The following is a 13,470-nucleotide window of genomic DNA, read 5'->3' as shown; positions in this document are numbered from 1 at the left end:
CTCAAAAAATAAATAAAATATAAAAAGAAAAAGAAGAACAGCTCTCAGGGGCGCCTGGGTGGTTCATTCGGTTAAGTGTATAACTTCAGCTCAGGTCATGGTCTCATGGTTCATGGGTTCGAGCCCCACATCGGGCTGTCTGCTGTCAGCTTGGAGTCAGCTTCAGATCTTCTGTCTCCCTCTCTCTCTGCCGCTGTCCTGCACACGCTTTCCCCCCCCCCGCCATCTCAAAAATAAACATTAAAAAAAAAGGAACACCTCTCAGAATCTCTGAAGAAAGGTATATCATTAAATATGACTACAGTCACACTTTGTAACAAACCAGAGTAGCTTAAAGCAGCAATCATTTATTCTTCCAGACCTGCAGGTCGGCCGGGGCTCAGCTCAGCTCATCTCCCCCTTCCCCCCACCCCTGGGCTCACTCTTGTGTTGTGGGTAGGCCGGGGGTTGGCTGACCTGGGCTGCCTGGTCTCTGCTGTAGGCTGCAAGGCTGGGGTTGGGGCTGGCTCACATGTCTGTCATCCTCCTTGGACAGCGAGCTGGCCTGTGCAGTTTTCCAGCAGTTCCTGTGGCTGTGGCAGAAGCCCCAGAAGGCCGCGGAGACACGTAAGGCAGCCTTCCTGAGGCCTAGGCTTAGACCTAGCACGCTGTCACTTCTGCCTCAGAATTCTTCATCCTTTTGTTATTACCACCTAGCCAGAGTTCTAAGATTTTTTTTTTCCTTTGGGGCACCCGGGCAACTCACTCGATTGAATGTCCGACTTGGGCTCAGGTCGTGATCTTGTGGTTTGTGAGTCTGAGCCCTGTATCAGGCTCTGTGCTGACAGCTCAGAGCCTGGAGCCTGCTTCACATCCTGTGTCTCCCTCTCTCTGCCCCTCCCTCTCTTGCACTCTCTCTGTCTCAAAAATAAATAAACATTAAAAAATAAAAAATATTAAAAAAGATTTTTTCCTCCTTCATTGCCTCCCCTCATAAAATTCTTTTTAATTTTTTTGTCATATTATTTTTTATTGTGCTAAAATATACATAACATAGAAGTTACTATTTTAGCCATTTTTTAAGATTTTATTTTTTTTTATTATTTTTTTTAATGTTTATTTTTGAGAGAGACAGAGAGAGACCAAGCATGAGCAGGGGAAGGGCAGAGAGAGACACACACACACAGAATCCAAAGCAGGCTCCAGGCTCTGAGCTGTCAGCACAGAGCTCAACGTGAGGCTCGAACTCACAAACCCGGAGATCATGACCTGAGCCAAAGTCGGATGCTTAACTGACTGAGCCACCCAGACGCCCCTTAAGATTTTATGTTTAAGTAATCTCTATACCCAATGTGGGGTTTGAACTTACAACCCCAAGATCAAGACTCTCTTGCTCTACCGACTGAGCCAGCCAGGCGCCCCTATTTTAGCCATTTTAAGTGTGCAGTTGATTAGCATTATGTTCATTCAAATTGTGTGCAACTATCACCATCATCCATCTCCAGAATTTTTTTACAATCCTGAATTAAAATTCTGCACCCATTCAACACTAACTTCCCTGTTCCCTTCTCTCCCCAGCCCCTGGCACCCACCATTCCACTTTCTGTCTGTGTGAGTCTGACTACTCCAGGATCTCATGTAAATGAAGTCATATATTTATCCTGTTGTGACTGACTTCTATCACGTTAGCATATGTCCTCAAGCTTTATCCATATTGGAGCATATGTCAGAATTTCCTTCCTTTTTAAGGCTGAATAACAGTCTATTGCTTGTATATATCACATTTTCTTTATCTGTTTATCCATAGATGGACATTTGTGTTGTTCCCACCTTTTAGATATTGTGAATTATGCTAACCTGAAAATGGCCATTCAGATGTCTGAGTCCCTGCTTTCAAATTTTGGGAATACATACCCTTTTAAGTGTGAAATTCCTGGATGGTAGGGTAATTCTATATTTAATTTTTTGAGGAACTGCCACACGTACAATCTTTTTAATTTTAATAAGAAATTTTATTTAACCCATATATCTAAAATACTAGTATTTCAGCACTTCATCAATATAGTCATTGATATTTTACATTCTTAATTCTGTATTTTGAAATCTACTGTTTTTACATTTATAACACACATCTCAGTTCAGACTAGCCATATTTCAAGAGTTCAATACCTACACGTGATATTATTATAAATGGGTTTTTTAAGTTAATTTGTTTATTTTGAGAGAAAGAAAAGGAGAGCGTGAGTAGGGGAGGAACAGAGAGGGGGAGAGAGAATCCCAAGCAGGCTCCGTGTTGTCAGCACAGAGCCCGATGCAGGGCTCAGTCTCACAAACTGTGAGGTCAAGATCTGAGCCAAAATCACGAGTTCCATGCTTGGGGCACCTGGGTGGCTCATTCGGTTAAGCATCAGGCTCGGGTCATGATCTCACGGTTAGTAAGTTCGAGCCCTGCATCGAGTTCTCTGCTCTCTCTGCTGTCAGCACAGAGCCCACTTTGGATTTTCTGTCTCCCTCTCTCTCTGTCCCCCTCCTCAAAAATAAATAAACATGAAAAAAAAGAGAGAGAGATGGGGCACCTGGGTATCTCAGCCGGTTAAGCATCAGGTCATGATCTCACAGCTCCTGTCTTCAATACTTGTGTCGGGCTCTGTGCTGATAGCTCAGAGCCTGAAGACTGCTTTGGATTCTGTATCTCCCTCTCTCTGCCCCTCCCCCATTTGTGTTCTCTCTCTCTCTCTCTCTCTCTAAATAAACAAAAAAAATGCTCAACTGACTGAGCCACCCAGGTACCCCTATAAATGGCATTTTTATTAAAACTCTTTGATCCACAACTAGATTATGGAGGGTCTTACATTTAGACCTTTTTAGAATAACAGTTTTATTGAGATGAAGTTTATAAACCATAAAATTCACCCTTTAGCACATCCACACAGTTGTGTAATTATCACCACAATTATAGGACATTTTTATCAACATTTTTATGGAAACCCCTATACCCATTAGCAGTCACTTTCTACTTCCAGAAAGCAGTCTGCTTTCCGTCTCTATGGATTTGTCTCTTCTGGAGTTTTTATCCAAATGGAATCATACAAGAAGTAGCCTTTTGTGACTCGGGTCTTTGACTTAGCCTAGTATTTTCAAGGTTCATCCCTGCTAGAGTATGAATCAGTATCTCATTCCCTGTAGTGGCTGATTATGGCATATAATGGAACATCACATTGTGTTTATCCACTCTTCAGCTGATGGACATTTAGGTTATTTCCGCTTTTTGGCTACAATGAATAATAGGTTTTTTTGTGTTTTTTTTTTTTTAATGTTTATTCATCTTTGAGAGACAGAGAGAGACAGAGCATGAGTGGGGAAGGGGCAGAGAGAGGGAGACACAGAATCCGAAGCAGTCTCCGGGCTCTGAGCTGTCAGCACAGAGCCTGACGTGGGGCTCGAACTCACGAACCATGAGATCATGACCTGAGCCGAAGTCAGAGGCTCAATTGACTGAGCCACCCAGGTGCCCCTGCTGTGAACATTAATGTGCCAGTTTTTGTGTGGACGTATGTTTTCATGTCTGTTGGGTAAATGTCTAGAAATGTAATTGCTAAGTCATATGGTAACACTGTGTTTAACCTTTTAAGGTACTGCCAGACTGTTTAGCTATTTTACATTCCCACCATCAGTGCATGAGGGTTCCAATGTCTCCACTTCCTTGCCTACACTTACTATTGTCCGTCTTTTGGTTATAGCCCTCCTAATGGGTGTTAAGTGGAATCTTATTGTGGTTTGTGTTTGCATTTCCCTAATGGCTACCCCCAGAGAAACTTTAAATCCACAGATATACTGTATATCTTTTTATGTACTGTCGCCCCTTAAAAGGCTTACAAACCATTATAGTATCTAAGTTTTTTTCATCACCATCCCCAAGAACCAATTTTTATCCCCTTAGGGACAATATCGCTCCCATTAAAAATGCATATGTTAGCCCAGTAAGTTACATGTCCAAACCCAAAGTCAAGCGGGTCAAGGAACTTCACCCCTTGGTGGAAAGAACTGCAAAGGCACAAGGCAGAGGAGGGGTACACAGAAAGGAGATTTGGGACAAAACCGTATGGGGTGAAAGACGCTTAAAGTTTGGCCTGATGAGGACAGCAGGGCTTCCCCATAATTCTTCAGTCGCTGTGGTGGGCCCACTTCATCGAGAACAGAGCAATACCTTGGCACCCTGACATCAGGATAGCTAAGCTGCTTTGGTGACCCTTGCAGATCTTGGATGAGGTGGAAAAGCGACGAGGCATCTCTCCTGCCCTGGTACAGCCCCTCATGAGGAGTGTCATGGAGGCCCCTTTCCCAGCACTGGGCAAGACCATCGTCGTCAAGAACTTCTTGCCAGGATCAGGAACTGAGGTAAGCCATCAGATTCCTATTGTCTCCTAGAGGAGACAATGGCCCAGACAGCCAAGTCCCAGTAAACCAAGCAAGGGGCTGGCTTTCAGTGGTCTGTCTCATCGCCTGATGTCACATTCAGGTGCATGTAAAATCCACCCCAAGTCCTGTCTATCCATTCGAGGATTCATTCCCAGACAGCATCCCCAGAACTATGTCCTGGCAGTATATGGTGTTTCTTTGCATGACCTTGGCCCCACAGGTTAGGGACCTGCATTGAACATCCTTAGCTACTCTTAATAGCCCATTACACTCATAGATAACATTTGAACCCATTTATGTTTTTGGTCTCCGTCACCTCTATAACTTCATATTGTAAGATAGATTATTTTCAGGGAAGACAAGTTCAGGTACTACTTTTTTTTCACCTGTCTAGGACTTTGAGGCATGTTCCCCTCCTTGGCTGGGTTGGGATTGAATGCAGGATTTTGTTTTTCTCCTTCCCATTCCTTTTATATGGCTCTGTGGACATCAGAAGGTACATCCCATCCAGCCTGAGTATCTATTTATTTCCAAAAGCCCTTGAAAAAGCAAAGTCACCTCTGGAGACAGGGGAGGGGAGGATGGGGAGGGGAGGATGGGAAGGGGATATTCTGCCACAACTCATTTTCCCAGAGCAGAGAGAAGCATTCTCCCTGTTGCTGGAGAGTCTTGCACTGTCCTATACCAGATATAGGCGACTTGGCCATAGGGATATTAACATTAACGTGCCCCACTGTGTGGGCAACACCGGGCAGGCATGGTGCTCAGAGTAAAACACTGGTCTCTGCTCACTGTGAAGGAGTCAGCTATTAAAAGAGAAAAACAGGAACGCCTGGGTGGCTCAGTCAGTTACACGTCCAACTTTGGCTCAGGTCATGATCTCATGGTTTGTGAGTTTGAGCCTCGCGTCGGGCTCTGCACTGACTGCTTAGAGCCTGGAGCCTGCTTCAGAATCTGTATCTCCCTCTCTCTCTGCCGAACCCCATTCGTGTGCGCTCTTTCTGTCTCTCTCCCTCTCTCAAAAATAAATAAACATTTTAAAAAAAGAAATAAAAAGAAGAAGAAAAGCACACACAGGAGTAGTGACTTGAGATGAATTGGGGAACATTTCAACAAGTACAGAATGAGAAACTATGCCCACTGAACATACAAGCTGTAAGACACATCATAGGGAAGGGACTGGTATGGGGTTGGGCTCACTGAGAAATGCCTTCTAGAGGAAGTGAGTCTTGAAAGTGTTGCTTGGATCTTTTGGTCCTTCTCCGTGAGCCCATGACTCCATTCCAGCAGGTAAAATTCCCTTGTGAGGCAGACACTTCCCTGTGGGACTCTAAGTGATGGGATAGCAACAGTCATGGCACTTCCAGGGAGGGGCGTGGTCCAATATGTCATCGCCAGCCAGAGCCACCAGCCATTTTGGGTCAAGGGCCATTGATTCTGCCACCCTATGTCCCCACCTCCATCCGAACTGTCCTCACACTCAACTGTGACAGAGTCACTTCCAAGTGTACCTGCTCCCCAGTCTCCTAGGATCTTTCTTTTCCCCAGTCGCCTTGTCTTCCTTGTTTCCTTTGCCTTTTCCCCTGCCAGTGGGTGCCCCCTGCTGAGGACCTCAGAGCCCCCGGCCTGTGGTGCGGCCCCTCCTCACGGCTGCTCCTGTTCCCCGGCAGGTGATTGAACTGTGCCGCCCGCTGGACTCCCGGCTCGAACACGTAGACTTTGAGTCTCTCTTCTCCTCTCTCAGCGTCCGCCACCTGCTCTGTGTTTTTGCCTCCCTGCTTCTGGAAAGGAGGGTCATCTTCATCGCAGACAAGCTCAGGTACCAACCGTGGCCTCTCCTACTAAAGTGTCTGAATGACAGTCGGTCTCGGGCTGGCTGGCACGTGTAGGGCAGGTGATTGTCGGGGACTGCCAAGGAAGCACCCTGAGGGAAGAGTGCGGGTCAGTGGGCAGCGAGGAGTGGAGATCTGTAAGGCACAGCGGTTCTGAAACACCGGGTAAGCCCACGCCTCCCTACACACTTACCTGGTTTGCAGCCTGCCTTCCACCCGTTCCACTGTGTGCTGGGCTCTCTGCCGTGTGCTGGGGGACCGACGGTTCTAGAACTGAGCAGACCACCCAGTACTGTGTTGTAAAGGCTTCCCAGAGCAGTGTGTCCTAGACAGGAGGAGGGCCCTCCTCCTCAGAGGAAGCCAGTTCTGGCTGAGTCCTCAGACTAACAGCAAGTAGAAAGCACATTCCAGGCGAAAGGAGCAAGGCAAGGAGGCCGGAGGCCGAGCGTGACACCTTCAGGAACTGCAAAGCCGTTGGCTGCAGCTGAGCCCAGAGAGGAAGGCCCAGGAGGAGGCAGGGAGCCAAGGTTCACAGACGGCTGCAGGGTTGTGCTAGAGCACAGATGTATCCCAAAGACGCCCCCTCCTCTCAGTGCTAAAATAAATTACACAGAGTCACACACACCTGCTCGCTGCTTGGTAGGATGCCCCCCACGTCCTATGGGTCACACTCAGTGATTTGCAAAGCCCACGTCACAAAGTAAGGAAGAGCCAGAAGGAGATACAGGTAGGGATTCGAGTTAATTCTAAACTAGGAAGAAAAAAAAAAGAATTCCTGGCATTTTCCTCCTTTCAAAATACCGAATCAGAGCCTTCTTTGCTTTGGAGCTGAGGGCACAGCGGCACGGGCAGTGAGTGAAACTCCACGAGGGGCTGAGATGTGGGACCCAGTCAGAGATGGGCCAGCCAACCAGTGAAAGCAGATGAGGCCAACCGAGGAGTCCATCTGGAGAGAAGAGATGCCAAAAACACAAAAATTAAAGAACCGTGGTTTGCAGAGGAAATCTGACTCCCAAGTCTGGAAAACAAAAGGGAGGAAGAGGAACAGGGAAAGAGGAATGGCAAGGACAGAAGGTATGAACGTGGAGTTCATCAGGAATGTGGTAGGAAATGGAATCCAGTCCTCTCCTCCCGCGCCAGCCCATCTGGTCATCTTGGTGATGCTCCTCTCTGGATAGCAGCCACTTGGCTATTCCCAGCCCGATCCCACCCTGGCCTTTAGCAAGCTATTCACTTTTACTGTCGTGGTTATTGCACTCCCTGTGCACTGGGGTCCGCTCAGGAAGCGGGACGGCACTCCGCTGGGCGCGGGCAGCTCTCCAAGCTCGCTGGGCACTGGGGAGTTCAGACGGGAGAGTTCTCAAGGTTGGGGCTCTGGGAGCTGAGGAGGAGTAATAACCCTTCAGTGGCCAGGGTCGGATTTCATGGACATTCTAGTAGCTGTCTGTATTCTCTGGAAGCCCCACTCTGTCCCCCAGAAGTAGAATTCTCAGGCTCGGCCGTGGGGGAGGGGAGAGTGGGGAATCTCAGAAAGGCCTAGGCTAGAAGCGATTGCCAGCCAAGTAAACGTGCTGCCCACCAGGATTGGCGATGGAGCCAGACAGTCCCCTGAGGAGCTTGCTTCTGGGCTGAAGATGTTAGGCTCAGGAAGGTCCAGCCTGAGAAAATCCAGGCTGATGGGCATGGCTGGAGAGGAGTGTGCCCTCCCCAGGCTTCCTCCCGGGCAGAGGAGAACACAAAATATCATCTGTGTTTCTTGTCAAAGTACGATGCAAGAGAGGTGAGAACAGAGAGGGTAAAAGACAAATGCATCCCTGAAGGGCAACAGAGTGGATGTGTCAGGCTTAGGGGACCAAGACAGCTGGAAGGGCTCAGGACAGAGATCTCTGGGAGGAGACCACCACCTCGCCCTCCCACCCCCTCCCTGGACACATTTCTGGGTTGATGGGTTAAAGCCCCTCCCACAGAACTGCTCTAAGGAGACAAAGGAAAGAGAAGGAGCCCCATGGCTGTAAATGGACCCTGCCCAGTGGCTGCATCTTGTTAGGTCTACCATCCCCTCCCCTCCTGCTCTGGGCAGCTTTGTGGGGAAGACAGGTCACCAATGTGGTCAGACTGGAGGCATTTGGAGTGTCCCCAGCTTCCATGATGCCTGGTATTCTGCCGGTAGAGACTTAGTCCCTTGGACAAGCAAACACCCGTGAGAGGGGAGAGGGGTAAGATGGCAACCGTGGATGCTGCAGGGACATGGAGAACGTTGGTGCTGTCCTTGGGTCCAGGGCTGGGCCACAGTGCAGCTAACTGCTGTGTGTGTGTATGGAAAGTATCTTAATTACATTTTTAAACCCTTCATGGCCTTCAGACTTGCAGCCCATCTCTCATCACACAGGACGTGGGGCCTAGGGGTGTCCCCCCCACCCCCCGCCCCCAGGAGAGAGGAAGCCTGAACATCCTCCACTGTTGGCCTTGGGTCTCCTCATTTATGAAACAAGGGCTTGTCTGCACCCAGGTCCCTTGTCATTCTGACCTGCTTGGGCTCCCATGTCATGTTGGCCCCAAAGGCAGCCCGTACTTTTCCTGTTACAAATGGCTCACAGTGTTCTCTCTCTTACCCAATAACTTATGTTTCTATCCAACACGAGTTCCATGCAGACCTGAAGAGGTGGAAAAATAAATAAATAAAGGCCCACAGAGCTGAGGCTGGAAAAGAAGGAAACACAGCAGGCGGGAGCCAGAGGACAGTAACAACAGGCAACCGTTAGGAGCCCTGGAATGTTGCCTCTGGGCCAGGCTCTTGGAAGGGTTTGACCTGTATTCTTTCAGACTCCTGACAACTCAATCACATAGCTTCTATTATTAGGAAACTAAGAAGCACACAGAGGTTAAGACACTTTGCTCAAGCGAGCCAGAGGTTAGTGGAAGAGCTGGGACACAGGCAGCCTGGCTCCAGAGAAAATGAGAAGGAAGGAGGAGGAGCTGGCCTCATTTGGTCGGGGGGTGGGGGGGGGGGGTAGGGTGCAGGGCGGCCATGCCTGTGACCCCACCTACAGAAATCTATAAGGAAAGTCTTTTTTTTTTTTTTTAATTTTTTTACATTTATTTATTTTTGAGAGAGAGCACAAGTGGGGGAGGGGCAGAGAGAGAAGGAGACACAGAATCTGGAGCAGGCTCCAGGCTCCGAGCTGTCAGCACAGAGCCCGATGCGGGGCTCGAACTCACAAACCGTGAGATCATGACCTGAGCCTAAGTCAGACACTTAACCGACTGAGCCACCCAGACGCCCCCATAAGGAAAGTCTTTTTAAAAACATGCCATTAAGACCCCCTTTGTGCTTGGCAGTTAGGCTAGAATTGTCTACGGAAGAAGCTGAGACTTCTGTGGTTTTCTCCCCAGGCCCTCCCTCTCTTATGGCCTTCATCTGGGGCCTGGAAAGGCAGGTGGGTCCAGATGACCCCCACACTCTCTCCTAGCTCTGAAACTCCCGGCTGCACGGTCAGAGTGCTCTGGGCCTCCTGGGACTGTGCTCCTTTGTGCCTTGCCCTCCCAGTGACCCTGGCCCAGAACCTGCTAAGGGCCCCATTCCTGACCTAGGACTCCCCTCCTCAGGCATCCTGTGCTTTCCAAAGTGTCCCCGGGGATGACCACCTTGTGTGTCCAGCTGTGCCGTGGGGGAGGGATCATCTAATTTCTGCAGGACCTCTCCAGCTCAAGTGCTGCCTGACTCTGTGAACACGCTGATGAGGGAAGGTCAGCACTGCCAGCCCACATCTCCCTGCCCTCGGTAGGCTCTCTCCTCTCCCAGGTTGATCTGTTCAGTAGAAATCACCTGGGAAGCCTGTCCCAGCTATTTGGCGTCTGCGATTCTAATCCTAGACACTTCAGAGCTGGTGTGATGCCGAAATAACTGTGTGCTCATTGAATGCCCCTCTTAACATCACTTCGGTTAAAGACAAATACACACCATGTTGTGGGTCCTCTCCAGGATTCCCGGGCCTCTGACCTAGACTGTGCCCAAAGCTGGGGCCCTCTGCACCTCCTTTTACAGCTTGAACAGTCTACTTCTGGAGGCCTCAGTTTTGGGTTTCTCGGTTGTGACCCCTTCCCTAACAGGCCAGCTAAGCCAGTACAGGGAAGCCTGGCTCACCTGTAAGAAAGTGACATCGCTGGGATGCCTGGCTGACTCAGTCAGTGGAGCATGTGACTCTTGATCATTAGGGTTGTAAGTTCGACCCCCACATTGGGTGTAGAAATAACTTAAAAATAAAATCGTGGGGCGTTTCAGTGGCTCAGTCCATTGAGCGTCCCGACTTGATTTGTCTCAGGTCTTGATTCCAGGGTTGTGGGATCATGCCCCACATCGGGTAGGCTCTGTGCTGAGCTCTGTCTCTTTCCCTCTCCCTCTCTTCCTCTCTCTCTCTCTCTCTCTCTCTAAAATGAGAAATAAAATAGGGACACCCCAGTGGCTCAGCATTTAAGCGTCCAGCGTCAGCTCAGGTCATGATCTCACGGATCCTGAGTTTGAGCCCTGCATCGGGCTCTGCTGACAGCTCAGAGCCTGGACCCTGCTTCGGATTCTGTGTCTCCCTCTCTCCCCGCCCCTCTCATGCTCCTGCTCTGTCTCCCTGTCTCTCCACCCCTCTCATGCTCCTGCTCTGTCTCAAAAAATTTTGTTTTAATAAATAATAAATTCTTTTTAAAAAAGAAAAAAGTGACATAGCTAGTGATCAAAGCACAGAAACTCCACCAAAGAACATCACACGTGTGACGCTGCTGCGTGAAAAAGCCAGAAGCCATGTTGTCCTCTCCGTCCTGCTCTGCTTCCCAGCTGTACCTCCAGGACCAATCTGTGTGCACCTAAAGCTGCCTGATTTACGGGCAAAGAGCCATAAGGAACTGAAGGGTTCTCTGGCCAGGCCATGACAAACTAGAGCTTGGGGGACAGTGGCTGGCTGCAAGTTGTGTGACCTGGGAAGGTGCAGGAAGAGAGCCTCCCGCATAAGCTCCTGTGGCGGGAGGTGGGGTGGGGGGGCTTTCCTCCTCCTCACTGGGCAAAGTACTCCCCCCCCCCCCCCCCACCGCCGCACATGCTCCCATTTCCAGCCCTGTCCAGCCAGACGTTGAAGCAAGCCTCCCATTCTCCTGATTCCTCCCAAACCTTGTGACACCGCAGAACAGCGCATGAGAGCAGGACATGCCACAAGCTCCGGGAGTGGCCGCGTGGCTTCCCAGGGTGGACAGGGGCCTGCATTAGGCCCGTAGTCATTCCGCCATTCCCTCCCCTGCCACACAGCGTTCTCAGTCTTCATTGCCGGGGAGTCTGCACACTGCAGGCGGAAATAGCAGGGACTTGTGGCAAATGCTGAATGAGTTATGGAAGAGTTTTAAGTCGAGCCAAAAATCTATCAAACTTAGAATAACATTTTTGCTCCGTTTCATCTTCAGGGTGGACCCTGAGTGTTTCTTAAGGCCCTGTCAAGCCGAAGTTTTGACAGATGGAAAGGAAAGAATGCTGTTGTGATGGCTTGTTCTGTTGTCATAGCAACCCAACTAAATATTTGCTCATACCCCTTTCTTCATTGCCCCGATGGTAAACATTTTGTTTTTTAGTTTATTAATTTCAATTCCCAAAGTTTTGACTACATCTACAGACCAGGCTGAATAGTGAAGTCAGAGCTGCACATAAACAAATCTGTACAAAAGTTTTAGATGGGACAGATTTTTAACATTTAAGAAATTCACTTTTATCTTTCTGGAGTCCATGAAGGCTAGAAGCCAAGGGACTGTTGGCTGATGATAAGTAGGATCAGGTGGTCAAATCTTGACACATACCGGAGTTTGCGCCTTGCCTTCCACACCTGGGTAACTACACAGATAAGTTCGTAGGTGGCTGTGCATTTTCATCCTTTTGTGTGCTCCTGTCGGTTCATTGTTTCATCGGTTTCTGTAAGCCTAAGTCCTCTGTCCTGCCTAGAACCAGTTGTGCTCAGCAATGCTTACCGTCTGTCTGAGACAAGGTTGGCTTTGTGAGCCTGCCCTCTCTAGGCAATGAGCTTGCCTGAGGCCGACCTGCAGTTTTGGTAGCTGCCCCCTTGGTGGCCTGGCATCCAAAATAGTACTTCATGGGGTACCTGGGTGGCTCAGCCAGTTGAGCATCGACTTTGGCTCAGGTCATGATCTCACAGTTTGTGGGTTTGGGCCCCGTGTCGGGCTCTGTGCTGACAGCTCAGAGCCTGGAGCCTGCTTCGGATTCTGTGTCTCCTGTTCTCTCTCTCTGTCTCTCTCAAAAATAAATAAGCTTAAAAAAATTCAAACTACTGCTTCAGGGGGCACCTTGGATGGCTGAAGCTCGAGTCATGATCTCGCAGTTCGTGGGTTCAGGCCCCACATTGGGCTCGTTGCTGTCAGCACAGAGCCCCCTTTGGATCCTCTGTCTCCCTCTCTCTGCCCCTGCCCTACTTGCACTCTCTCCCTCTCAAAAGTAAATAAACACTAAAAAGAAAAAAAAGTAGAACAAAACAAAAACAAGATACTATTTCAGAGGTCCTCAGCGTGGCTGACAGAGGTACATACATTTAAATCAGCAAAATTCTATGAAAAATACAGTGCTAGTAACATAATGACATCAGTCTGATTAAATATGAAGGGTCAACTACCTATGTTTGCATATGAACACCAAAGATGACATGCGGAGCCGGATTAAGAGACTAGCATAACCACAAATTGTCTTCTACTCCAAACCCATCTCAGGGTCACATGCTCTCAGGCGTGCTTGCTTTGTGTTACCGCCTTTTTTTGGAACTTACTGCCAGGACTCAAAACCTCTCCACTGCTTTTGTCTGTTAGTTCACTGTTGCTGTTCTGTCCTATCTCCGTTAACGAGCCCTAGAATTGACTTCCGATGACCAGGTGTAGTTCTTTTCAATTTCCAGCTCTTCCCAGTTCCTGGCTTTCTCTCGTAGATTTGTAGTTTGTAAACATTTTGCTGGAAGGAGTTTAGAAATTATCTAGTCCATTTACTTATTTGATAGATGAGGAAGTTCAGGGCTTTTACCTGAGAGCATACGGGGAGTAGCAGACCCAGTTGGCCCAGTTTTCTTGAGGCCCAGCCTATGTTGTTGTTGTTGTTGTTGTTTAATTCAGCTACACGTCACTTCCAGGTTTACAAGTACGGCAATGGAAATATAGCAGCCAGTGCCATCCATCTCCCACTAGGTCTCCCCAGGCACCAGAGCAGACCGAA

General features: G+C 48.8%; 1 protein-coding gene and 1 long non-coding RNA gene across 7 annotated transcripts in view; one reads left to right on the top strand and one right to left on the bottom strand.

Moving 5' to 3' along the window:
* DENND2A (DENN domain containing 2A) overlaps window positions 1–13,470 on the top strand; it is a 101,920-nt gene that overhangs the window by 71,550 nt on the left and 16,900 nt on the right. For all 6 annotated transcript variants that reach the window (XM_078438613.2, XM_078438611.2, XM_078438605.2 and 3 more), the window contains 2 exons: window positions 4,237–4,377; window positions 6,069–6,217. In XM_078438613.2, the coding sequence (XP_078294739.2) occupies window positions 4,237–4,377; window positions 6,069–6,217 (290 nt within the window). The remainder of the gene's footprint in view (window positions 1–4,236; window positions 4,378–6,068; window positions 6,218–13,470) is intronic.
* On the bottom strand, window positions 5,479–7,638 carry LOC144614586 (uncharacterized). The gene is made up of 2 exons (XR_013552433.2): window positions 6,424–7,638; window positions 5,479–6,322 (listed from the first exon to the last, which is right to left on the bottom strand). It is a non-coding gene; the product is annotated as an uncharacterized LOC144614586 (long non-coding RNA).

The sequence above is a fragment of the Panthera onca genome, chromosome A2, assembly GCF_046562875.1.
Source record: "Panthera onca isolate mPanOnc1 chromosome A2, mPanOnc1 haplotype 2, whole genome shotgun sequence".
NCBI lineage: Eukaryota > Metazoa > Chordata > Mammalia > Carnivora > Felidae > Panthera > Panthera onca.
Note: the sequence above shows the minus strand (reverse complement) of the source record. Positions and strands in the feature narration are given on the sequence as shown.